Raw genomic sequence first — 26837 nt, forward strand, 5'->3', positions numbered from 1 at the left:
CTTCCTAGTCAAGGAAACTGAACACTGATCCTGGGGAATAACGTTGAGAAACTTGGATGTTTGGGGGCATCCTAATCTTGTGTGTGGTGTGGGCAGACCTTTGAGTTGATGGGACACTTTCCCATCCATCACCGCAGCTCAGAGGCTCCTTTCGCGTGTCCAGAATGACCCAGTATCCTGTCCACCTGCTCCTTGGTTGTCTAACCTTCCTAAGCCTCATTGTCGCCATCTGTAAAGTGGGGGACAGTAATACCCACTCTGCTTCCCCCCCAGAGTGACAGCAGTAAGAAGCAGAAGAAGAAATTAAAGTAAAAGCATTTTGCAGGCTGTGAAGCACTGGACAGATGGTAGTGATTTTTACCAATACTGTTAGAATACCTTCCGACAGCCCATTGATGCAGTTCTAAGTCTTTCTCTTCCGCAGCAGAGGAGCAAAGGGAGAACTAATGGAATAGTCAGAGACCTTGGTTAAATCACCTTTTGGTTTGCCTTCAGACTTCCGCCATAGAATAAATTTGATTTTTGTTTTTAACCCACTTCATGGGTTCTTGGGTAAGTTGCTTAGGCGAGTTGACTAAGAGCTCTTTGATATTTATAATCACACCACACGCGTGGAAGGCCACATCCGGAACAGCCCTGCAGAACAAATGTCAATGTTAATTGGGATCAGCCGCTCAAGAAATGTCCTGCATACTCGCTAGAATGAATAACTACTGAGGCCCGCCCTCCACACGATGTAGACAAGCCATTAGCCTTGTCCCCGTGTTGGAACCATGGCTAAATGTGAAATCCTAGAAACCAAGGACATCCTTGGTATTGCAGGTGCTGGGCCAGGCCTGGCTACAGTAATTAAGGTTCTCAACCTGGACCACAGAAATTACCTAGAAATGCTGCTACGGTGAGTACGTGTGCGTTTTGCTGGGCAGAGAAACTGATTTTCACCAGATTTTCATATGGGTCTGTGCCCCCCAGCGAATGTTACAAAACATTAATCTAGTTCAGTTTTTCCTAATTTGTTTTAAACTTGAGGATTTTTTTTTTTTTGGTTACCTTATTAAAAAAAATCCACTGAACGTTAAATTTTAACTCTTTACACTTCTCTAACTTAAATTCAGATTCATACAAATGGATATGCTTATATGTTTTAATTAGAAAAGTAATACATATTTATATAGAAAACTTAGAAAATAAAAGTAATAACAAGAAAAATCCCCACCATGGCTCCCACACGTGGATTTTTAAAAAACGTAGGTGAAGCCACTAGGATACACGTGGTTTTGCAGAGATGTATTAAGTGTCTAATTCATTTGACGTTTCTAAAACTTAGTGTGTCTGCTTTCTTATATGAAGGTAGACTATTCGATTGTCACTGTAATGGTTATCCCATTGTATTGTCAGACCCTATTCTTGCCTGATAGACTGTTACAGTGGATCTGTGAATAACTTTGACATTGAGTTTTCTCGTGGATGAGTTCTTCGCACATATTCCTCCCTGTAGGCTTGCTGGTCGGAGAACACACACAGTTGTAAAGCTCGTGTACACGCTTTCTGGGAAGAGCAAGTGGCTTCCCGGGCCAGTGACTCAGTGTGCCTGTTTTTCAGTGTCCCTGCCAATTTTTTTGAAACCACATTTTGTTTTCTAGTTTAACAGTTGCTTTAATGAGCATTTTATTTATTTATTTTTAGAGAAAAACTTCTGTTTATTTAGGCTGCGTTGGGTCTTCGTTGCTGCACGCGGGCTTTCTCTATTTGTGGCGAGCGGGGGCTACTCTTCGTTGCGGTGCACGGGCTTCTCATTGCGGTGGCTTCTCTTGTTGCGGAGCACGGGCTCTGGGCACGTGGGCTTCAGTAGTTGCGGCACGCGGGCTCAGTAGTTGTGGCTCACGGGCTTAGTTGCTCCGCGGCACGTTGGGATCTTCCTGGACCAGGGCTCAAACCCGTGTCCCTTGCATTGGCAGGCGGATTCTTAATCACTGCGCCACCAGGGAAGTCCCTCCCTTTACCTTTTATTCATCAAATCTAGCTCTGCCCCTTGTAGCAAGACAGAAGCAATCTGCTCCCTCCTCCACATCCTGGCCCTTCAGCTACTTGAAGACATCTCCCTCTCCCACATGGACATTCCCAGCCCCTTCACCTGTTCCTCTGATGACGTGATTCATGGAAATACCTTTTATCATTTACCCAAGGAGTACAGAAACATGGAAAATTCAGATATACAGGAAGAGGAAAATTAAGTTGATCCATGATCCTACCAATCAATCCCATTCTGTTTGTTTTCTATTCAAATTTATTTTTCCCTTTTAAAGACTAGATCATTCTGTTTTTCAGCAGTCTGCTTGTTAGTGGCACAGCACTTAGTGGTACAGCATGAACATCCTTTCACGTCATCAGATATTTTCCTGCAGTTTTATCTTAAATGCCTGCGCCATAGACCATTGAGACCAGAATGCAGTCACCCACCTGCCCTCGTGTCAGTTATTAGGTGGTTTCTCACATTTCACCAGGAAAAACAATGCTGCAGTTAACTCGCTTGCAGTTAACTGCAAGATCTCCGTTAATTTGTACAGATCTACGTTAATTTCCTTAATTAAAAAACCCAGAGTGGAATTGGCTGGGAGAAAGGACTTAAACTTTTTAAGATTTTGCATTGTGCATTTCTGGCTTGCACTTGCAAGTGTGCTGTTGATGTTACGGTCATGAAGCCCCGCCCGTCGTGTCACTCTGTCCTGGAAGCGCTCAGACTGTTGCTGTCCCCTCCCTTACCCCCCAAGTGAGGCCTCAAGATTGGGTGCTGCCCTGGAGGGGTGGCCTGACCAGGGTCCCTTCTCCCCTTCACCTGGTGCTAAACCTGGCCTTCTCTGCGAGTGAAGCTGCTGAAGTTGGGGTAAGGGTTCTTGGCCAACTCCCTGAGTCCGCTGTGGTCCGAGGGTGGTAGAGTGCTTCCGCCCGGGCTCCGATGTCCCCGGATGTCATAACCTGTGCTTTCTCCCTCTGTCTAGACCTGGGGCTAGGCGTGCTCAAGGTGCACAAAGAGGCTGACGAAGGAGGCAGGGCCACGTCCAGGAGCACAAGGAAAGGGAAGCGGCAGCACAACTCCCCTCAGAACCCACTCCTGGACTGCAGCCTGTGTGGGAAGGTGTTCAGCAGCGCCAGTTCTCTCAGCAAGCACTACCTGACGCACAGCCAGGAGAGGAGACACGTGTGCAAAACCTGCAGCAAGGCCTTTAAGCGCCAGGACCACCTGTATGTAGGAGTCTGGTCAGGACGTCTGTTCAGGGGGCTGCTGGGGGCTGGGCGTGTTCCTGGTTCTTTTGCATCCCCTCCCATCCACCTGCACCGCCCCCCACCGCCGGGTGTCCCAGGTGTGTGCGACCTGTGCTCCTCCCATGGCCAGTGTTTTGGGGGGCAGGGCTTACACTGCCCAGGACAGGCCGCCCTCCCCAGCCTCCAAATTCACTCCGGTGAGGAGAGCGCCGCTGCGATTTGCAGACAGGACCCTTGTGCTTTAAAAACACACTCCGGAGGCAATTTTGTCATGGAGGGAGTTGGGCTAACTCTGCAGAGAAATTTTCAGAGTCCCTGGTAGGTGTCTGGGCAAAACAGATATGCACTTCATGATGAATATGTGTTGGGATAACACCAGGGCGTGAGGGGTTCTGCAATGCCTGTTTCTAGAACATGGCAATGGAGTGTTCACTCTTTTTTTTTTTCCTTTTTTAATTCCCCCTTTCTTTAATTCATTTTTTTTTAACTTGACTTTAAAAAGCAAAAAAAACAAAAAAACAAAAACAAAAAAAAAGCAAGCTCACTATAAGAGTTAGGAGCAGAATTCCGTTTGTTCTTCATGTCTTAGAAATGATAAGCTTTTCTTGCTGCTGAGGGAGGAGAGACAGACTTTCAAACCGAGAGACTTGTAAGTGGGCGAGGACGATCCCTTGCATTTTTACAGCTCGCCCAGCCTTTACTGAGGGCTTCGATGAATCCCGCTTTCATTTTATCCTCTCCCCTCTCCCCGTGAAGGATGGGAAATGATTTACTCCTGTCACAAGCTGGTAACAGCTAGGGCTGGAAAGTGGGTCTCCGGATCCCCTCTCTGCTGCTTCTCTCAGATGGAGGCCAAGGGTCCACATTTGGAAAAGGGTTTTATTATTTATTGGGCCACATTGATTAGAACCATCTGGAGTAGGATTGTTGGGAACCCAGAGTGTGATTTACCCATTTGTTTATATTTGTAATATATTAATGTAGATATAAGAATGATGTAAATATAATACATACTTGCATTCTTTTATATTTGCAGAAATTATAGGCAAATCTGGCTTTTTTTTTTTTTTTTTTTTTTTTTTGCTGTGGGGCTCCCAGGTAGCTGTCTAGAGGAATCCTATGGGAAGGTGAAGACTCCTTTGTTCAAGGAAGGATCATCCCCAAGTTAGCATTTCCTCAAGTGCATTCTCAGAACTCTGGTTCTCTGGTTCTCGGGGATGCTAAAAGGGGCTATTTAAAAAAATGGTTTTGTGGGCAAACAAGTTTGAGAGACATGGAAAGTTAAACAGATATTTCTTTATCTATTCTGTGGCTTTTCAGTTTGCTACTATGAACCTCCAAGAAGTAAACTGTTTTTTCAAAACTTATTTGCCAGCTGAGCCCAAGTCCTCAGGGAGCAACTCCGGAGACTGGTGTTCCTTAGGAACCCACTTTGGGGAACTCTGACTTGGCTCCCACTGATTTTTTTAAATCTCAGATTAGGGGTTTGCTTAAGGGTGAGGGAAAGAGCTCCCCCTTCCAGACGGCTTTGACCGTAGCAGGGGTCTTTCGTCATAGGGTCTGAGCACAGTTTCTGAGTTGCGATGCTGCTGCCCCCTGGGGACACGCCTGAGGTCCTGCAGTGCGTGACCCATGCCGAGACACCCGCTAACCTCCTCCTCATGTGATTCCAGGACCGGGCACATGCTCACCCACCAGAAGACCAAGCCGTTTGTGTGCATCGAGCAGGGCTGCAGCAAGAGCTACTGCGACTACCGCTCCCTGCGCCGGCACTACGAGGTCCAGCACGGCCTGTGCATCCTCAAGGAGGCCCCCCCGGAGGAGGAGGCCTGCGGGAGCTCACCCCACGCGCACGAGGTGGCCAGCCAGCCCGCACCTGCGAGCCTGTGGCCCCTGGCGCCCCCGGAGGCCCCGTCCCCCAGCTCCCTCTTGCCCAGCCGAGACCTCCTGCGCTGTATCATGAGCAGCATTGTGCACCAGAAGGTCCCTTCTCCCGGGCCAGCCCCGGGAGGGCCTTCAGACAGCCGCGAAGGGAGGAACACGGCCTGCTCCTGCCTGCCCGCATCGGGGTCCTCCTTCTGCGGCCCAGCCAGCACCCCGGCGGCCCCAGGAGCCCTGGGCACTGAGGTTCCCGAGGAGCCCCGGCCCCCACAGAAGGAGCCTGCCACTGACGTGTCCACAGCCGTCCACTCGCGGGCAGCGGAGGACACCAGCCCCGACCCAGCCGAGCCGGAGCCGCTGCTGCTCCAGCCCCCGTCATCCCTGGAGGGCTGGCCCGAGGGCGCTCCCCTGCCCCCCTGCCTGCCTCTGTTCCGTGGCCAGACTGTCCCCGCCAGTTCCCAGCCATCAAGCCACAGTTTCCAGTGGCTCCGGAACCTGTCGGGCTGCCCTAAGAGCAAAGGAAACAGTATGTTTGTCGTCCACAAGCCCTCTGCAGTGCCGTCGCAGGAGGGCTCCGAGCCTGGCCCCGGGCTCAGCAGCGACTCCCCTGCGGGGGAGCCCTCACCCAGCCGGGGCACCGGTCTGGAAGACACGCCGCCCTTCCCTCCCACGCTCCTGAAGGCACCGGGGGAGGCCTCGGGTGACCCCAGCTATGCCAGTACCAGCGGGGAAGATGACTCCTGGGCTTCCAAGAAGAGCAAGTTTGACTGCGACTCCTTCTCGTGGCAGAACCCTGGTGAGCCTGGCCCCCAGGACGGCCCGAAGTCCAGCGGCCTCCCGTCGGATGCCACGCCGCTCTTGCGGCAGCTGTTCCTGAAGTCTCAGGAGTCTCTGGTGAGCCACGAGCAGATGCAGGTGTTCCAGATGATCACCAAGTCCCAGCGGATCTTCTCCCACACCCAGGTGGCCGCCGCCTCCTCCCAGCTTCCCACGCCCGACAGCAAGCAAGTTGCCCTGAAGTCACTGCAGGGGCTGTGGCCGCAGCAGCCCCCGCCTATGGCGCCCACTGTTGACTCTCTCCATGCTGGCCCTGTGAACCCTGAGCCAGAGGGATCCCTAGCCCGCAGGAGAAAATCCACACCCGCTTTCCCCACAGAGGCCTCCCCCGGCAGCGTGAGCCAGGACACAAAGGGAAGAGCAAAAGTGGCTGCCACTCCACCTGCCCTCACAGCGTCGTCCCTGGACCCTCCCAGGAACCCAGACATCTCCTCTCTGCCCAAGCAGTTGAGATCCTCGAAAGGCACCTTGGACCTGGGGGACATCTTCTCCCCCGGGGGCCTGCGTCAGACCCAGTTAGGAGGGGAGGAGCCATCCAGAGCCCACCTCCCAGGGAAGCAGGCCCAGGCTGAGAATGGCACAGCTTCTGGGGCTACAAAAGGTGAAAAGGGCCCGGCCTGCTCCCGGGGCGGAGGCTACAGGCCCTTCTCTGGCAACTCCAGGGCCCAGCGCTTTTCAGGCTTCCGGAAGGAGAAGGTGAAAATGGATACGCGCTGTGCGGCTTCTCCAAGCCAGGTAGCCATGGCCTCCTTCTCGTCGTCGGCCGGGCCTCCAGCGGATCCCCCCTGGGACTCCAAGTCCAAGCTGACAATATTCAACAGGATCCAGGTACCAGGGCCCTCTCACGGGACCTGACCATGCGGGAGGCAGAGTCTCGTCCTTACCTGTTTCCGTGTTTCTAACTTGTCCAGGCACCGTATTTAACCTCAGCAAATCCTCAGATGCAGTTTGTTTACAGAGGGGGGAATGAAGGTCCAGAGAAGTGACGGTTCCTCCCAACACCGTCTGCCTCGCAACACACACACACAAAACAGAACAGGGCTTTAGAGTTGTCAGAGACACTTTGTGTCATGTTTCTTCACTAAACTTTTTCTATTTGCTTTCTTTCTGCCTTTCGCTTCCTTTTGGATTTGCCTCCTTCACTTCTTCAGAGAATGTAAAGGCAGAGCTCCTTTGCCTTGGATATTCGTACGTGAAATGCTGTCTTTTCTGGTTGTGAATCACAGGTCCACAAGTCGGACTTGGCCCCTGCTGCAGCCTGGTGCCGGTGCGCCCTTGTGGAGCAGCTTGGGTCCTCCCACGTCGTGCCCACGAGGTCCTGGGCGCAGAGAGCTCGGCCCCGTGTCTTCGTGATGCTCCGAGGGCCAGCGTCCTTCCTGTCACACCACAGCTGCCTCCTCCTCTTTTTTTTTTTAACAGCTTTAATATTCACGTACCATCTAATTCACCGTTTTGAAGTGTACCATCCAGTGGTTTTTAGTATGTTTACAAGGTCATGCACCCATCACCATTCTTTGCCAAAACACTTTCATCACCACAGAAAGGAACCCCACACCCTTGGTTGTCACCCACAATCTCTCCATCCCTCCTAGCCCCTGGCAACCATGAATCTACCTTCTGTCTCCATGGATTTGCCTTTTCTGGACACTTCATGTGATTGGAATCATACACTACATGGCCTTTTGTGTCTTTTGCTTCTTTCACTTAACATGATGCTCTCAAAGTTCATCTGTGTCGTAGCATGGATCAGAACTTCATTCCTTTTTATTGCTGAGTAATCTGTCCATTGTATGGATACACCATATTTTATTTATCCATTCATCAGTTGATAGATATTTGGGTTGTTTTCACTTCTTGGCCATTGTGATAACGCTGCTATGAACATTTGTGTACAGATTATTGTTTAGACATATGTTTTCATTTCTCTTGGGAAATACCTAGGAGGGGAATTGCTGGGCTATAGGGTAATTCTATTTGAGGAAGTGCCAGACTTTTCCAAAAAGCTGTGCTGCTTTATATTCCTACCCAGAGTGCATGAGGCCTCCAGTTGCTCTGCATCCTCGCCAACACTTGTTATCGTCCAGTGGTTTCTTTTCATTACGGCCACCTTGGTGGGAAATGATAATCTTATTATGGTTTAATTTGCATTTCCCCGATGGCTAATACTCTTGAGCATCTTTTAATGTGTTTATTGGCCATTTGTATATCCTCTTTGGATAAGTGTCTTTTCAGAGTCTTTGCCCATTTTTAAATTGGGTTGTGTTTTTATTATTGAGCCGTGAGAGTTCATTATGTATTATAGATACGTAAAGATACGTAGTCCCTTATCAGATACATGATTTGCAACTCTTTTCTCTTATTCTGTCTTTTCACTTCTTGATGATGTCCTTTGAAGCACAGAAGTTGTAAGTTCTGATGAAGTCCAATACGTTCTGTCTTTTGTTTGGTTTTGGAGTCATCCAAGAAACCACTGCCTACTCCAGGGTCACCAAGAATTACACCTGTGTTTTCTTCCAAGTCTTATAGTTTTCACTCTTGCATCTCATTTCTGATATGTTGGCTGAGATGTATTTTCATCTTCAGGGTGGAAGTATCTACCGGCTCCCCCACCCGATGAAGGAGAAGAACATGGCAGGCGGCTGGTAAGTTCAGAAGCCCCTCGGGAATCCTCTGGTGGCTTTGATGTGCTGGCCCTGGGTGAGCGAGCTCTGGATGCTTCACTCGTGAAGGGGCGCGCACCAGGCCACGGAGAACCGGGGGCATCGTCTCCATTTCCTAGGGTTCGTCCAGAGCTGTCAGGGGACCAGTGTTTGGGGACGGAGTCCCATTCTCCCTTTCTTCCCCACAGTCACCAGCACAGTGGTGGTCCCACAGACTGGGCAGAGCCAAGGAGCACTTACGTCTGCAAGAATTGCAGCCAGATGTTTTATACAGAGAAAGGGCTGAGCAGCCACATGTGTTTTCACAGCGACCAGTGGCCGTCACCTCGAGGGAAGCAGGAGCCGCAGGTGAAGGGGCGCGAAGCTGCCATTCGTCTCAGGATGGAGCCGTCCTCCTGCGGGGAGCCTGGCTGGGGGCCAGGAGTCAGGGCTGTGCTGCTCTGGAGGGGCCCCTTGCTCCCTACCTACTGTGTCTCTTAAAGGGCTGGCTCTTCTCTGTGTGTAGGTGTTTGGCATGGAGTTTTGCAAGCCACCAAGACAGGTGCTGAGGCCGGAGGGGGACAGGCAGAGTCCCCCGGGAGCCAGGAAGCCCTTGGACAACATGACCGCAGCCCCTTTGGTGGTCCCTGTGTCGGTGCCTGTGGCTCCAGCGAACCATCCCCCGAGGAGCAAGGTGGGTGCTGAAGGAAGTAGGTGCACTTCCTTCCAGCTGCTTTCCGCCTGCCAGTGGGAGCTGTGAGAAAAGCCCCCAAATCCTGACTCCAGAAGAGCTTGGTTTGCGTGTTCATTCATCTGTTCAACCTCCAGTGAACTTCCTTTGTTTCTGGCCCTGTGCTGGGCAGGGCTGGGGACACTGCAGCGACCACAGCAGGCCTGCCCCTGTCCCCTGGGGCTCCCAGCCCAGCGGAGTAGATAGACCCATCCCCAGACACTGACGACCCAGAATGGGCCGGGCTGGGAGAGGGAGCCGTGGGAGCCCCGAGGGGGCACCAGAGACCCTGCCTGAGGAGGGGGTGTCGGAGCTGAGATCTGGAGGAGGAGGAGGAGTGAGACGGGCAGAGAGGAGGGGAGATTGCATGGAGGTAAGGGAGAGTGTAGCAAGTCCAAGCCATCGTCTCTTCAGCCTGTGCTGGAAGACCCCACCTGGAGAAGTTCGTGCCGGACTCGGGGACGGGGTGCATGGAGCCCACTGTTTGTCTCACAGGAGCTGCTGTCATTTTGAGGGGAACAGTTTTTCCTTTTGTCATGCTGTTGCATCCATCTGGCCCCCACACTTTAAGTGCCAGTCATTTTAACAACGGACATGAGTTTCCAAAATGGTCTGAGTGAGGGCCTCTCCTTGCGGGGTGTGGGTGCCTGAGAAGGCTCCAGCGTCAAATGTCGCCCGGCTTAGGGTCTGGAGTCTGGCTCAGGCGTGGTGGCCCTGCTCGGCTTCCCGCGTGGAGGGCTCTGGGCACGGCCATGCTGGGTGTGCATCTGGCTGGTCAGTACCCTTTCCCACTCTCATGCCATCTTGAGGACTGAGCTGTGGGGCCGGTGGCCTCAGGTGACCCCCGTGGTTCTGAAGTCTCTTCTTCTCCAGGGACAGGGGAAGGATGGGGAAGAGAGAGACAGCAAGGAGAGCAGCCAACACAGGAAGCGGAAGAAGCTGCCCCGGCCCAAGGCACCGCTCATCCCTCCTCCACCCTCCACGTCCAGGGAGCCGGGCCCGGGGGGATGCCGCCAGAGCTGGCTGCGCTCGCCCGTGCTCCTGGTGGACCGCCTCCTGAAGGGACTGTCCTGGTGCCCTCCCTACACGCCGCCCCCGATGCTCAGCCCCATCCGGGAGGGCTCTGGGCTGTATTTCAACACCCTCTGTCCCACGTCTGCTCAGGCCCGTCCCGACAGGCTCGTCAGCGCCATGCTTGGTGAGTGAGGTTGATCACCCCACGACGGGCCTGCGGGGGGCCAGACCCCGCCCCCTGTAGAATCTGGTCCAGCCATTCTCTCTGGCCTACGCCTGGGTCTGGTCTGGGGGTCCCGTTGCTGTTCAGAACTATCCCAGGACCATCTGGGACCAGCAGCCTTCTAGGTGCTTATAATTTTGTAGCCAGAAAGAAAATAGATGCCATTTAGCCTAACCACCCTTCTGCCTGCCCTTTCGAGTAATTTTTTTTTTTTTTTTTGGCTGTGTTGAGTCTTCGTTTCTGTGCAAGGGCTTTCTCTAGTTGCGGCAAGTGGGGGCCACTCCTCATCGCGGTGCACGGACCTCTCACTATCGCGGCCTCCCCTGTTGCGGAGCCCAGGCTCCAGACGCGCAGGCTCAGTAGTTGTGGCTCACGGACCTAGTTGCTCCGCGGCATGTGGGATCTTCCCAGACCAGGGCTCAAACCCGTGTCCCCTGCATTGGCAGGCAGATTCTCAACCACTGTGCCACCAGGGAAGCCCTCGAGTAATTTTTTAAACAGCTTTATTGAGATAAAATTCACATGCCATATTTAAAGTGTACAGTGTTTTTTTAGTGTATCCTTAGGATTGTACACCCATCACACAATCTAATTCTAGAGAATTTTCATCACCTCAGAAGATTATTTCCACGAGCGGTTACACACAGGCCCTGTAGCCCCCAACTCCTCAGCCCTGGGCAACCACCAGTCTACCAACCTACTTTTTCTCTGGGTCTCCCTATTCTGGACATTTCATATAATTGGAATCATACAATATGTGACATTCTGTGTCTAGTTTGTTCACTTAGAACAATGTTTCCAAGGTTCATCCACGTTGTAGTTGGCATCAGTGCTTCATCTCTTCTTATGGATGAGTGATATTCCATTCTCTGGATAGACGACGTTTTATTTATCCGTTCATCAGCTGACGAGCATTTGGGTTGTTTTCGTCCCTTGGCTATTACAAGGGACGAAAATGTGCTGTTACTGCAAATGTGCTGTTAAGAACATTTATGTATAAGTTTTTGTTGGACATAAGTCCTCATTTCTCTTGGGTATATACCTCAGAGTGGAATTGCTGGGTCAAAGGGTAACTATGTTTAACCGTTTAAGGAGCTGCCTGACTGTTTTCCAAAATGGCCGAGTCATTTTAAATTTCCACCAGCATTGTATGAAAGTTCCAGCTTCTCCACATCCTTGCTAACACTTCTTATCTGTCTTTTTTATTATAACCATCCTAGTGGGTGTAAAGTGGTAGCTCATTGTGGTTTTGATTTACATTTCCCTGATGGCTAATGATGTTGAGCATCTTTCCATGTGCTTATTATCCGTTTGTATATCTTCTCGGGAGAAATGTCTATTCAGATCCTTTGCCCATTTTTTAAATTGAATTCTTATCTTTTTATTATTGAGTTGTATCAGTTCCTTATATATTCTGGACGCAAGCCCCCTATCAGATATATGATTTGCAAATTCTCTCACATTTTGTGGGTTGTCTTTTCATTTTATTTATGGTATGGTTTGCAGTACACAAGTTTTTAATTTTGATGAAGTCCAACTTATTTTTAGGTCTTCGATCAATCTTTAGTTAACTTTTATATATTGTATGAGGTAGGAGTCCAAATTCATTCTTTTGCATGTACGTATCAGTTCTTCCAGCACTTGAAAATACTGTTCTTTTCTCATTGAATTGTCTTGGTACCTTTGTGGAAAATCAGTTGACCATAAATGATTTGAGATTTTTCGTCTTTTTTAATACAGACATTTTACAGCTATAGATTTCCTTTTGAGCATTGCTTTAGCTACATTTTGTAAGTTTTAGTATGTTGTGTTTTTATATTCATTCAGCTAAAGTATTTTCTAATTTATCATTCCACTTCTTGTTTAATACACTGATTATTAAGGAGTGTGTTGCTTAATTTTCACATATTTGTGAATATTCCAAATTGCCGCCTTTTATTGATTTGTAATCTAATTCTCTTGTGGTCAGAGAACATACTTTGTTTCTTTTTAAATTTAATTTATTTATTTTTATTTTTTTGGCCGTGCTGTGCAGTTTGCAGGATCTTAGTTCCCTGACCAGGGATCGAACCCATGCCCCCTGCAGTGGAAGCGTGGAGTCCTAACGACTGGACCACCAGGGAATTCCCTTAAATTTATTTTAACATTTAAAATTTATTGAGGCATGTTATATGGGCTAGAATACGGTCTGTCTTGAAGAATGTTCCATGTGAATTTGAGAAGAATGTATTCTACTGATGTTTGGTGGAATGCTCTATTTTGTCTGTTTTGTCTAGTTAGTTTCAATTTCCTTGTTGATCTTCTGCCTAGTTGCCCTATCTACTGTTGAAAGTATTGAAATCTCCAACTATTATTTTTTAATGGTTCATTTCATCCTTCAGTTCTGTCGTTTGTTGCTTCGTGTATTTTGGGGCTCTGTTTTTAGGTGTGTATATGTTTGTAATTGTCATATCTTCCTCATGGCTTGACCTTTTATCATTATGATGTGATTGTGATATCATTTGTCATTATTACAATAATTTTATCATTATCTCTAGTAATATTTTTTGTTTTAAAGTCTAATGTGCCTGACATTAGTATAGCCATTCCATCTCTTTTATGGTTGTTGTTTGCTTGGTATATATTTTTCTCTTCTTTTACTTTCAGCCTATTTGTGTCTTTGAAAATAAAGCATGTTACCTATAGACAGCATTAGTTGGATCATGTGTTTTTTTATCCAGTCTTACAAACTCTGCCTTTTGATTGGTTTGTTTAATCCATTCTTGTTTAATGTTATATTGATATGGTTGGATTTACATCTGCCATTTTGCTTTTTATTTTCTATATGTTACATGTCTTTTTCTCCCTCTGTTCCTCCTTTCTTTTGTATTAAGTATTTTCTAGTGTAACATTTTAATTCTTTTAATTTTTCACTTTTTCTTAGTCATTTCCTAGTGGTTGCTCTAGGACTTAAAATATATGTCTTATCAGAATCTGTTCGGATGTGTAATAACTCATTAACAATGAAATATAGAAATACTGCTCCTACCTAGCTCTATTCCTTCTAACTCTTTTTTTTTTTTTTTAATTTATTTATTTATTTATTTATTTTTGCTGTGTTGGGTCTTTGTTTCCGTGCGAGGGCTTTCTCTAGTTGTGGCAAGCGGGGGCCTCTCTTCATCGCGGTGCGCGGGCCTCTCACTGTCGCGGCCTCTCTTGCTGTGGAGCACAGGCTCCAGACGCGCAGGCTCAGTAATTGTGGCTCACGGGCCCAGCTGCTCCGTGGCATGTGGGATCTTCCCAGACCAGGGCTCGAACCCACGTCCCCTGCATTGGCAGGCAGACTCTCAACCGCTGCGCCACCAGGGAAGCCCTCCTTCTAACTCTTTTGCTATTATATGTGAGAGACCCAGTAATACCTTACTGGTCATGTTTATTGCTTTATATAATTGTATTTCGTGTAAAAAAACAGAGAATAAAGGAAAGCAAGCGTGATTTATAGAGATTGTTATATTAACCTTCTTATTTACCATTTCTGATCTCTTCAAATATATTTCTATATGTTATAGGCCCACAATACATATTGTTTTATGCAGTTGTTTTTTAAGGCACTTAAGAAAAGAAATATGTAATCATACTGATTTTTATAGTTACCCATATTTACTAGTGCTTCGCTTTTTTTTTTTTTGGTTTGGATTCAAGTTACCATCTGATGTCATTTGCTTTCAATCTGAAGAACTTTCTTTAGTATTTATTTTTATTAGGGATATGTAATTCACATACCATACAATTCATCCCTTTAAAGTATATAATTCAATGGTTTTTAGTATATTCACAGAGCTGTGCAACCATCACTACCATCAGTTTTCAGAAATTTTCATCATCCCCAAAAGAAGCCCTCTACTTATTAGCAGTCCCTCCTTTCCATCCTCCCCACCCCCAGCCATGGGTAACGACTAATCTACTTTGTCTCTGTCGATTTGACTATTCTGTATATTTCATATGAGTGGAATCATACAGTATGTGGTCCTTTATGAGTGCCTTCTTTTAGTTAGCATGATGTTTTTAGGTTTCATCCACATTGCAGTATGTATCAGTACTTTGTTCCTTTTTGTGGCTGAATAATATTTCACCTTTAATATTTCTTGTAAGACAGGTCTGCCAGCAACAGATTTTCTCAGTTTTTACTTATCTGGGAGTTTCTTTATTTTACCTCCATTTTCGAAAGATAATTTGCTGAATATAAGATACTTGGTTGACACTTTTTTACTTTCAGTAATTTGAATATATTATCCCATTGCCTTCTGACCTACATCGTTTCTGTTAAGAAGTTAGCTGTTAATCTTACTGTAGTGCCCTTGTATGTAACAAATTGTTTTTCCCTTTTTGCTTTCAAGATCTTATCTTTATTTTTGCTTTCAACATTTTGCCTATGTTATGTCTGGATGTAGAGCTCTTTGTGTTTAATCTTTCTTGGAGTTTATAGAGTTTGTTGGATATACATATTGTTTTTCATCAAATTTGGGAAATTTTCAGCCATTAATACTTTAAATACTCTGTCCCCTGCTCCCCTCTTTCTGGTACTCCCACTACATGTATAATGTTGCATTTAATGACATCTCACATTTCTCTGAGGCACTCTTCACTCTCCTACATTTTTTTCTGTCTGTTCTTCAGATTTCATAGTCTCCATTGTTCTGTCTTCAGGTTTGCTGATCGTTTCTTCTGCCAGCTCAGATCTACTGTTGAGCCTTATTTTGCTTATTGTACTTTTTTAACCCCAGAATTATTTCCATTTGGTTCTTTTTTCTTTTTTTTTGGCTGCATCACACAGCATACAGGATCTTAGTTCCTCGACTAGGGATTGAACCCGAGCCCCCTGCAGTGGAAGAGTGGAGTCTTAACCACTGGACCACCAGGGAAGTCCACATTTGGTTCTTTTTAAAAAATAATTTCCATCTCTTAATGGCATTTTCTCTTTGATGAGAAATTTTTATTTTATCTTACTTTAATTCTTTAAGCATGGGAGCCGGGGGAAGAAGAAGCCCCCATCTCCTTGGCTGCACCTACCTGGGTAGAGCTTCCGTTACAAAGAGCTGGGGGCTAGGTGGGTAAGGGAGTGGGCCATGGCTCCAGTGCCACAGACTCTCACTGTTCTTACCAAGATTTAGTAGATTTTCTTGAATGAGTATTTCTTAAAATGCTGTATGCCTTTAGGACAACTTGCAGAGACTTTAGCTTACTGTTCTTTTTTTTTTTTTTAATGATTTTTTATCAGTAAATTGGTTGTTTTGCTGAGTTCCTTACTCTACTTTTTCAGAAGTCTTATCCCCCTTCTATGCAATCTTTTTATTTTATTTTATTGTGATGTGAACAGTTAATCTGTGATCTACCCTTTTAACAAATATTTAAGTGTGCAATACAGTGTTGTTGACTATAGGTACAATGTTATACAGCAGATTTCTAGAGCTTGCTTAACTGAAACTTTATGCCCATTGATTAGTAACCTCCCATTTCCCACTCCCCCAACCCCTGATAACCCCTATTCCACTCTTTGATTATATCAATATGAATTCAACTACTTTAGATACTTTATATAAGTGGAGTCATGCAGTATTTCTCTTTCTGTGACTGGCTTATTTCACTTAGCATAATGTCCTCAGTGTTCATCCATGTTGTTGCATATTGCAGAATTTCCTTTTTTTAAGGCTAAATGGTATTCCATTGTATGTTTATATCACATTTCCTTTATGTGCTCATCTGTCAATGGACATTTAGGTTGTTTCCACATCTTGGCTATTGTGAATAGTACTGGAGTGAACATGGGAGTTCAGATATCTTTTTGAGGTCTTGACTGCAGTTCTTTTGGATGAATACCCAGAAGTGGGTTTGCTGCAATGATATGGTAGTTCTACTTTTAATTTTTGAGGAAACTCCATACCATGCAATCTTTTTTTTTTCTAATTTTTAATTTTATATTGGAGTGTAGTTGATTTTTAATGTTGTGTTAGTTTCAGGTGTACAGCAAAGTGATTTTGTTATACATAGTCACATATCTATTCTTTTTTAGATTCCTTTCCCATATAGGTTATTACAGAGCATTGAGTATAGTTCCCTGTGCTATACAGTAGGTCCTTGTTGATTATCTATTTTATATATAGTAGTGTGTGTATACCATGCAATCTTAAAGAGCCTGCTTTTAGCTGCTCTGGAAAGGCAGGCAGAAAGGGCCTCGTGGGTCAGTTCTAGCTAGTCTTCTTGAGGCTCTTCTTTGTGTGTTTTCCAGATCACATGGATGGCTCTTTTGGCATCTGTGTGGTGAAGGACGACACCAAGATCAGCACTGAACCGTGAGTTGGAACAGACTTAGAACCTGAGGGTCCTTCCAAAGTGGGGATGCTTTTACCCTCCTTGCATTCCAGTGTCGGTTTTTCCCAAGGGAGCCTTCATCACGGGAAAATCAGGTCTAGATCCAGAGCCTCTCTAGGAGAGAAGTGGTGGATTTTTCCAGGTGTTTCCCCAATATTCCTTCTGTCCAGACATAACATAGTTGGATCTCTGGGGACAGAATGCCCAGCACTCTGGGGTTCTAGGTAGAATTGGTGAGATACTCTTGTGTAGCCACGAACTGTGGCTAGATGGATGTTACCTTGGATGTAGAAGCATGCCAGGTATCAGCACATACCTCCCCTGTCCTAGACCCCAAATGCCTGAGGCCAGAAATCTGGCGATAAAGCAAATCGGAGGAAGGAAGGGAGTATCCCTCAAGAGGTCCCTGGAATACCTGTGCGTGTCTGTTGGGGTGATGAGCACTCCCTGTGTCTGAGAGATGGCCAAAGGGTTCCACAGAGCAGGGCTGTGGCCTGAGAGCAGGGCTCACCGCACATCTCTCTTTTATTTCCCATCTTGGCCACACACATATGTCTTGTATGTCCGTGTGTGTGGCCTCATTTCAGACACATCAACATAGGAAGCCGGTTTCAGGCTGAGATCCCAGAGCTCCAGGACAGGTCACTGGCTGGAACTGACGAGCATGTAGCTTCTCTGGTCTGGAAGCCATGGGGAGATGTGATGACCAACCCGGAAACGCAGGATAGAGGTGGCTGAGACTTCGGGGCCAGGTTCCCAAGGGCCCTCCTCCATCTCCAAGGAGTTTCTCCTCCCAGTTCTCACCTTGACCAAGAAGCAGTGATCCCCGGGCGGGGGTGGGGTGGGCAGAGCTGGCCTTCAGCACAGTATTGCTTTGCTGTGCTGCAGTCCCTTGCCCCACCTCTCCTCTCACCCAGTAGCTGGCCAGGCCACCCAGAGCAGGTGCCAGGAGCAGGGTTTCTGCCGTCCTCCTTGTCCCTCCCTTCCCTCAGCCTGCTTTTAACAGAGAGGTGAGGGAGATGGTGACAGGAGCCCCCCGCCCCATCTGTGCTGTTGGGGAGGTTTCCTCTCTGGCCCTTGCTGACCCTCTGTGTCTCCTCTCCTTCCCGCTGCCGGGCTGCCTGCTGGAAACAGTGACCAAGCTCTGCAACGTGGCCTGCTCCAGCGCGATGCCGGGCGGGGGCACCAACCTGGAGCTCGCTCTGCACTGCCTGCATGAAGCCCAGGGCAACATCCAGGTGAGGTGCAGGCGAGGGTGGGCTCAGAGGAGCTGTGGGAAGCTCCCTGCTCTCTAAGGCCAGGGGCTCTAGGCGCATGCCACGTGCCTTCTACTTGGGGCTTTGCAGCTCACGAGAACCGAAGGCTGGCCACCCACCCTTCTCCCTGGTCGCTTTGGGACTGGTGGTGTCCTTGTGAACATAGGGGAAATGCACACATACGGGCTCAATCAGTTATTTATCTGGGGTGACAGCAGAGCACCAGGGTTCCTCCAGCATTACCTCATCTCCGCGGCACTGGGGAGGGGGTGCCTAGCAGAACCAACTCAGGGCCTGCATTAATCTGGTTTATTTACTGAGCTTTAACTTTTTGATTAAAAATGGTGTGTGAAAACCTCTGATGCAACAGAAATGCCTCTGCCTCCTCCAAGGACCCTCCTCACAATCCTGAAATTTAGAAAATAAAGTCCAACTCTGTGTAGTGGCAGAGGAAGTCACGTCACCCGAGTTAGAGACCCAGGAGTCAGGGCTACGTGGTGCTTCTTCTCACGCTGAGAGGCAGTGGCGGGCGCGTGGCAGGTGCTCAGCAGAGCGATCAGCACGTATTTACTGGGTCCTCCTGATACCTGGTGATGCCACGGTGTCAGGCTGGGGCCAGCTCACGGGCCCATTCTTGGCTTAGTGCTCTGCTGCCACCATCCTGAAACTCTTAATAGTTTTTGAACACAGGGCCCGTGTTTCCATTTTGCGCTGGGTCCTGCAAATTACATAGCTAGTCCCGACTGGGGTCACGCTGTTGAGCAAGACAAATGCCCTCTCTTTGCAGGGCTTACCTTTTAGGAGAGTGAACACATGACATACATTTTTTAAAAGTGATAGATAATGATCAGTGCTATGAGGACCATAAAATGGGGTAGGGCAGGGGCAGTGCCACTCCAAATGCTGCTCCTTGAAGAAATAGGGAGCTTGTGCCAGAATAAGTCCACACACTGTTTCCTTCATCAAGTGAATCTTGCTATGAAAAAGGTAACGTCAGCTGCACTCAACAGTACGCTTCGTGCTGTAGGCAATGTGTCCCAAGTGGTTCACAGCTGGTGGCCAGTCCACAGACCGACCACACTTTGAGTCGCCCTGGGGTAGGGGTGGCTTTAGGGAGGGCTGCACATATTTTTTGAATGAATGAAAGAATGAAGGCAGGCCTCTGCCTCACCTTCCCTCCCTCAGAGAGTTGCCCGCCACTCCTCTCGTTCCAGGTTGCCCTGGAGACCCTCTTACTGAGAGGACCCCAGAAGCCATGGACTCACCCTCTCGCCAACTATCGCTACACAGGTAACTGGAGCGTGGCTGCCCGCCTGGTTTGGGCCTGGCTGAGGCCCCTGTGAGCCAGTCAGTTTCCGTGGCAAGCTCTGCATGTGCCTCTCGGAGTTCTCTTGGGGCCTGCACCTGCCCTGCCAGAAGGACCCGTCCTCTCTGGGGGACTCAGTGGGTGCTGTTCTCTAGTTGGATCCAACCTTCCCCTTTCCACTGGTTCCCTCATGGGCTCTGCCTGGCCAGAAAGGGGGTGCCAGGTTCGGGGGGGCTCAGGTTCCGCAGCTGAGCACTCCAGCCCTGGAGTCAGGCAACCTGGGGCCCCCACCTGCCCTTGGCAAGTCTCTTAACCAGCGGAAGCCTCAAGTTGCCGCATCTGTCAAGTGGGGATGGTAATAGCCCCTACCTGCTAAGGTTTTGGTGAGGATTGTGTGAGACAAAGCAAGTAAGGGGCTTAGCAGAAATCTTGGCATATAATTGGCGCTCGGTGGCCTGAAAAAGGAGGAGAGTCTGCACTTCAGCCGTGGCTGTGGTCCCAGAAGGAGAAACATCCTTCCTCCTCTTGGCTGTTTCTCCAATAGGTTCGGACATCTGGAACCCCATGGAGAAGAGGCTCTTTAAGAAGGCGTTCTGTGCCCACAAGAAGGACTTCTACTTGATACACAAGACGGTAAGGCGAACGTGGCAGGCTGGTGTAGACAAGGCTCCCTCACACGGCCGAGGCGCTAGAACTGCAGGGCCTGTCAGGGGCGATACTCTGCTCATGCTGTGAACAGTTGACAACTAAAAAGCCATTGCTTTGAACAACCCCAAACAGTACAGAAATGAATCCCACGTTCAAAATAAAGCCCTCCAGGCCCCTCCCCACAATCCTACTTCTGATTGATAACCTGACAGGCATTTACTGCCCATACGGATTTTACACACCTATATGCACTTTCTCAAAAAAGGATGAGATCATATATTTAATATCCTGCTGATTATTTTGCTCTTTTTTTCAACTTGATGTACACAAAATTGCACATAATCAAAGTGTAAGATTTAATGTTTTTGACATATTTATACACTTGTAAGACCATCACCATGATCAAGATAATGAAAATATGTCACCTCCAAAAGTTCCCTCCTGCCCCTTTGCAACCCTTCCTTCCTGCCACCCAGGTCCCTAGTCAACTCTTGTCTACTTTCTGTCACTATAAATTAGTTTGCATTTTCTAGAGGTTTATATAAATGGAATAATCGTACAGCATGTGATCTGCTTTGTCTGGCTTCTTACACTCAACATAATGATTTTGAGATTCATCCATGTTGTCGTGTGTACCAATAGTTCATCCCTTTATTGCTGAGGAGTGTACCATTGTGTGGACGGACCACCGTTCATTTAATCATCCACCTGTTGGCGGTTTCCAGTTACTGATGACTACAGATAAAGTTGCTCTGAACATTCACATACAAGTCTTTGTATGGACATGTACTGGGTTCTTTTTTTTTTTGCGGGGATGGGGGTGGGATTATAAATACCTAGGAGGGGAATGAGGGTAACTTATAGCAGATGTATGTTTAACTTTTTAAGAAACTGCCGAACTGTTTTCCAAAGTGGCTATACCATTTCCCATTCCCACCAGCAGGTTATGAAAGGTCCAGTTGTTCCACACCCTCGTCAACACTTGGTATGCTCAGTCTCTTTAATTTTAGCCATTCTAATGAGTGTACAGTAGCATCTGACTCCATTTTCCTAATGACTAATGATGCTGAGCATCTTTGTCTTTTTTTGCTATATGTGCACCTTCTTTGGTGGGCTGTCTGTTCATATCTTCTGCCTTTTTATTGGGGTGTCTGTGTTTTTATTGAGTTGTAGGAGTTCTTATTTTGTGCTGAACACCAGTCCTTTATCCAGATATATGCTTTGGAAATATTTTCTCCCAATATGCAATTTGTCAGTCTCCTAACAGTGTCTTTTGAAGAAAAGTTTTTAATTTTGATTAAGCATAACTTATTAGTTTCTCTTTTATAGACTGTGCTTTTCGTGTTGTATCTAAGAAATCTTTGCCTAACCCAAAGTCACAAAGATTTTCCCCTGTGTTTTCGTCTGGAGGCTTTATAGTTTTAGGTTTTATTTCTAGATTTATGACCCATTTTAAGTTTATCTTTGTATGGGGTGCGAGGTGAGTTCATTTTCTGCATATGGGTATTTATTGTTCCAATACCTTTTGTTGGAAAGACCATATTTTCTCCACTCAGTTGCTTTTGTACCTTTGTTAAATATCAGTTGGCCATATATATATATGCATCTACTTCTGGACTCTGTATTCTGTTCCATTGATCTGTTTGTCTTTTATTAAGCTATTCCCATATTGTCTTTATTACTGTAGCTTTATTCTAAGTCTTGAAATCAGAAAATGTTAGTCCTTCAACTTTGTTATTCTTTTTCAAAGTTATTTTTTCTATTCTAGATCCTTTTTATTTCCCTATGAATTTTAGAAATAACTTGTCAACTTCAAAATAAAAATTCCTGCTAGGAATTTGATTGGTACTGTTTTTGACTCCATAGGTCAACTGGGGAGAGTTGTTTTCTTAACAATATTGAGTCTTCTGACTCGTGAACAGGGTATATCTCTCTATTTAAATCTTTAACTTTTCAGCAATGTTTTGAAGTTTTTAGTGTACAGTTGTTGCATACTTTTTGTCAGATTTATTCCTAAGTACTTCTGTTTTTTATGATGTTATAAAGAGTTCTTTTTTTATTTCAGTTTCCAATGGTTTGTTGCTAGTATGTATAGAAATAAAATTGATTTTTATATTGATTTTGTGTTCTGAAATGTTGCCAAACTAACTTATTAGTTTTGGTAACTTTTTTGTGGATTCCACTGGATTTTCTACATAGACAGTCATATCATCTGCAAGTAAAGACAGTTTTATTTCTTCCTTTCCAACCTGGATGCCTTTACTTTTTTCTTGCCTTGTTGCACTCTAGAACCACCAGTACAGTATTGAGTAGAAGTGGTGAGAGTGGAAATCCTTGTCTTGTTCATGATATTTGAGGGGAAACCACTCCACCGTTAGCTGTAGGGATTTTGTAGGTATCATTTATCAGGTTGAAGAGAAGTTCCTTCTATTCCTATTTTGCTGAGAGTTTACATCAGCAATGGACATTGGATTGTATCAAATGCTTTTTCTGCACCTATCAAGCTGCTCATATGATTTCTTTTTTAAGTTTAATATGATGAACTACATTGATTTTAGATTGTTCAACCCATCTCACGTTTCTGGGATGGGCTCCACTTAGTCATGGTATATTGTCCTTTATAAATATATATATATATTGTTGGATTCTATTCGTTAAAAGTTTTGTTTAAAATTTTTCATCTATGTTCATGAGAGACATTGGTCTGTAACTTTCTTTCTTTGTCATATCTTTGTCTGGCTTTGGTATCAGAGAAATGTTGAACTTACAGAATGAGTTGGGAAGTGTTCCTTCCTCTTCAGTTTTTTGGAGGGCTCTGCCCAGCTGTCGCATAAGGCCATGAGGTATCCGCCACGTAAGGACACTCTGCTTTAATTAGTCCCAGTCGGTAGACATGTGGCTCCACAGGATGTCACAGTGAGCGTCCTTGTGTGTACCTTTGTGTGCGTTTTCCTGGAGAGAAGCGTTCCTGGGCCAGCCTTGTTGCTCAGAGCGTGTAGAGCTTAGGTGGGTTGACTCTGGTGGCTTCTCTCTGAACCCCTTCATCCCCAGGAGGACTTTGGGATTCTCTGTCCCCTGTAGCAGAGGAGCATACCAAGCCGTAGGGAGAGACGTTTCAGGAGGGCTTTCAAAAAGTGGCGGCTGGCCCCATGGGGAGGGGATTTAGGGCGTCAAGGCCATACTCACTGCTGCTCCTGAGGCACTGTCCTTAGCCGGCTTCTGTCTTCCTCCACTAGATCCAGACAAAAACTGTAGCCCAGTGTGTTGAGTATTACTACATCTGGAAAAAAATGATCAAGTTTGACTGCGGCCGAGCCCCAGTGCTGGAAAAGAGGGTCAGGAGAGAGCCGGATGAAGCAGACAGGACAGAAGCGAAGGCAGAGGGTCTCGGGGTAGGGCTTCTGGAGTTCAGCGCGCATCTGGATGCCTGGTGCCCATCCAGGCTGGGCGGGGGTGGGGGGTGCACCCCGCGACGTTTGTGCTCTGGACCCCTGCTTCTCCCTTAGAAGGGCGGCGGGGTGGTCAGCACCCTTTCATCATCTCTGCCCCCTCTGCAGATCACTTGTAGCCCTCGGGAGAGACCCAGCCACCGTCCAACCCCCGAATTAAAGATAAAGACTAAGAGTTACAGGAGGGAGTCCATCCTCAACTCCAGCCCAAACGCCAGCTTGAAGCGGACCCCTGAGCTGCCGGGGAGCAGGGAGGGCCAGGGCTTCTTTCCCTGCAGGGAGTGTGAGAGGTACCGCCCTTTCCCTGGATGCTCCCACACCGCCTGCCCTCAGCCCCCTGGGGTCCCTGCCTCAGGGCTACCCGCCTCCCCCTGTTCTGACCCCTGTGTCCTCTGGTGCCTCCTCAGGGTGTTTGACAAGATCAAGAGTCGAAATGCCCACATGAAGCGGCACCGGCTTCAGGACCACGTGGAGCCCATCGTCAGGGCAAGGTGGCCCGTGAAGCCCTTCCAGCTGAAGGAGGAGGAGGAGGAGGAGGAGGAGGAGCTAGGGGCTGACATCGGCCCTCTGCAGTGGTGATTCTGGGCGGGCAGCAAGTTGGGACGGGCACCTCCAGCCCTGTCACGTCTCCTTTAGCCACTCCAAGGTACCCCTCTGCCTCCCTGGCCCCGTCAGTGTCCCCACCGGGCAGCCCAGCTTGCAGACACGAAAGGCATTAGGCCACGAGCAGGCAGGGGACGCACAGTCATCTGATCACTGCGAAGGCCCTGCCAGCTGTGCCAGAGGCTCTGTTCTTTTTAGGTTAATAGTCTCTTGCCTTCTTTCAGTTCCGCTCCTTCCAGAGCAGAGAGGCTTGGGGAGGGAAAGGTTACATCTGGGTAGCTCTTCAATCTTAGCCTCAGTTTCGGGCTTGGTTACATTCGTTAGATAAGGCCAAGATGTAGAGAATCAGTGGAAAATACCTTCAGATCTCCACCGTGTTGGAGCCCCTTACCGGGGGTCTCTCTGCCTTCAGATTCTGTCCCTAGTCTTGCCATGACTTGTACGTTGTTAGGTTTTTTTTGTACGTGTCGACTTGTAAATCTTATTAAATTGGGTTCTTAAGCAGCTGTCTTCTGGCTTCCCTGCCTGTTGATCCAGCGAAGGCTTCTGAGCCCCTGCCCCTCCCAAAAGCCACAGTGACGAGTAAACTGAGTCCCTGCCCTGGAGGAGCCTCACACGTTCATGCAGCCCGCATTTATCAAGCACCTACTGTAGTTGTGCCGGACACGTGATGGGGCCATAGTGATGTGGAGGGGCAAGGCCCCTCCCCTCACAGAGCTTACATTTTAGGAGCGGGAAGGTAGCAGTGATAAACAGCAAAAAGGCGAGTTTAGATATCGACAGTGTGTATGCTTTTGGCCGTAATAACAGAGGAGTCAGCGTAGGTTTAAGCTCTCAGGACATGCGGTGGTGCCAGTGGCTCCACGGTGAAGTCAAGGCCTGCCAGCGGTGGCCAGCGTCAGCAGGTCGGCTGCAGCAGCAGCAAGAATCCCCTCTTCTACTCGAGCACCCAAACCTTCGGAGGGTGCAGGGCAGAGAGCAGCTCCCTCCCTTCCCTGTTCCCCTTTTTAAGAGAGGAAAGCTTGTAGCAGCGCCCAACAGAACGCTCCTCACGTCTCCTCGGCCAGAGCTGTAGCCCGTGCTCTTTCTAAACTGATCCCTGGCAGTGGCAAGGGAAGTGGCCACCGTTATCCCGGACCCTCAAGATTTGTCTCCAGGACTGGGGAGAACCAGTGTGTTCCCTCAGATTTGTTGTCACCCGATCGACACTGGAATCCCATTTGCCAGGAAAAGAAGAGGAAGCAGAAATGGCCACTGGGGAGTCAGACCTTGTGTCCACAGCAAAGCGACGTGAGGAAAGTACAGCAGGGGGCCAAGTCCGAGGGAGTGACAGGGAGTGGCAGGCCAGTAGGTGGGTGGCGCGGGGGTGGGAAGCCACACCGAGGAGGCCGCTGAGGCCGAGACCCGCTTCCAGGCCACGGCGTGGGCGTGGCGAAGCGCTGACTCTGCCACGGGACCCAGGGGAGGCTGTTCAAAGCTCTAGCTGCTGTGTGGAGGCCGTGGGCGGTGAGACGGGAGGCCTGGAGAGTAGCTGGAAGGCCCTCAGGGGAGATGGTGGCCTGGGCTGGAGAAGCAGTGAAGAGGCCAGAAGCGCAAGGCTTAGGGATCACGTTAGAAGTAGACTCAGACTTGCTGAGGGGTCACACGTCACAGAGAGAGCTGGTAAGGAAAAGGACGGATCGAGGTTGGCATGGCAGATTGGGGTTTGAGCAACTGAGCAGATGCTATTAACTGAGATGAGGAAGAGGGACACATCAGAGGGTTGATAGCTTAAAGGCGTGATTGCGTCTATAACTATGTGCTGCCTTCGGAGGGACTGGCTAGGGGAGCAGGGTAAACGGTGGTGTCAGGAGGCTTCACAGAAGGGCCAGGTTTCAGCTCAGTAAATCGGAAAAGACGGGGAGGGAGGAGGAGCAGAGGAGGAAGTTGAGTTGGAAGCGGCGTGGGCACTGTGGCTGGGGAAAGGGCTCTGGCGTCAGATGAACCAGAATTTACAGCCTGGCTCTTCTTCCTTCTTTGCCACCTTGGGCAAGTCATTTTCCCTGTTTGAGTCTCAGTTTTCTCATTCTGTAACTGGGATGGAAAACACCTACCCCCATATATCTGTTGATGAGAAAATGTAAATCGGATATTGGCAGGTGCCCCGTATGACCTGAGCACTCATGCTGTTGAGCCACTTGACAAGCACTCATGCTGTTGCTGTCACCGTGTGGGTCCCACCCTCCAGAACAAGTGAAGCCCGATGACACTGGAAATGAAAGTCTCTGGCTTCATGGTCGGGTGGTATATTAGTTACCTATTGCTGCGTAACAAATTAAGCTGAAACTTAACAGCTTTAAACAAATGGAAACTTTTACAATAGTGCTGCTTAGAGGGGCAGGGAACCCAAACTGTTTGTGGTTATCCAAACTCACCCCCATCTTATCTGCGGTCAGAATACAGTGGCAACCACAAGTGGGTGGTCCAGAAGAATCTCTGAATGTAAGAAGAGAGTTGGGCAAAGGTTTCTTGTGAATTACCTCCCCCCAGCCAAACTCCACCCCCAGAAAACAGTGTTTTCTCAACCCCAAATTATCTGCATCGTAATCATCTAGGGGTCCTGTAAAAAATGCATATTCTTGTACCCCACCACAGACTTT

The 26837-nt window shown here is 47.9% G+C and overlaps 1 protein-coding gene across 3 annotated transcripts in view; it reads left to right on the top strand.

The window, feature by feature from the left end:
- ZNF541 (zinc finger protein 541) overlaps nucleotides 1-26326 on the top strand; it is a 38201-nt gene extending 11875 nt beyond the window's left edge. Inside the window, exons 3-16 of one of the 3 annotated variants that reach the window (XM_082437736.1) lie at nucleotides 3000-3243; nucleotides 4938-6810; nucleotides 8566-8624; nucleotides 8831-8990; nucleotides 9148-9315; nucleotides 10225-10549; nucleotides 16854-16917; nucleotides 17524-17666; nucleotides 18071-18174; nucleotides 19407-19482; nucleotides 20043-20131; nucleotides 23383-23538; nucleotides 23704-23885; nucleotides 24003-26326. In XM_082437736.1, coding sequence (XP_082293862.1) covers nucleotides 3000-3243; nucleotides 4938-6810; nucleotides 8566-8624; nucleotides 8831-8990; nucleotides 9148-9315; nucleotides 10225-10549; nucleotides 16854-16917; nucleotides 17524-17666; nucleotides 18071-18174; nucleotides 19407-19482; nucleotides 20043-20131; nucleotides 23383-23538; nucleotides 23704-23885; nucleotides 24003-24174 — 3815 coding nt within the window. In that variant the 3' untranslated portion in view covers nucleotides 24175-26326. Of the gene's footprint in view, nucleotides 1-2999; nucleotides 3363-4937; nucleotides 6811-8565; nucleotides 8625-8830; nucleotides 8991-9147; nucleotides 9316-10224; nucleotides 10550-16853; nucleotides 16918-17523; nucleotides 17667-18070; nucleotides 18175-19406; nucleotides 19483-20042; nucleotides 20132-23382; nucleotides 23539-23703 lie in introns of those variants that run through there. The other 2 variants (XM_082437735.1, XM_082437737.1) reach the window with 2 other exon arrangements.
- Nucleotides 26327-26837: the final 511 nt, after the last annotated feature.

This window comes from Balaenoptera physalus, assembly GCF_965194825.1.
Source record: "Balaenoptera physalus genome assembly, chromosome: 19".
NCBI lineage: Eukaryota > Metazoa > Chordata > Mammalia > Artiodactyla > Balaenopteridae > Balaenoptera > Balaenoptera physalus.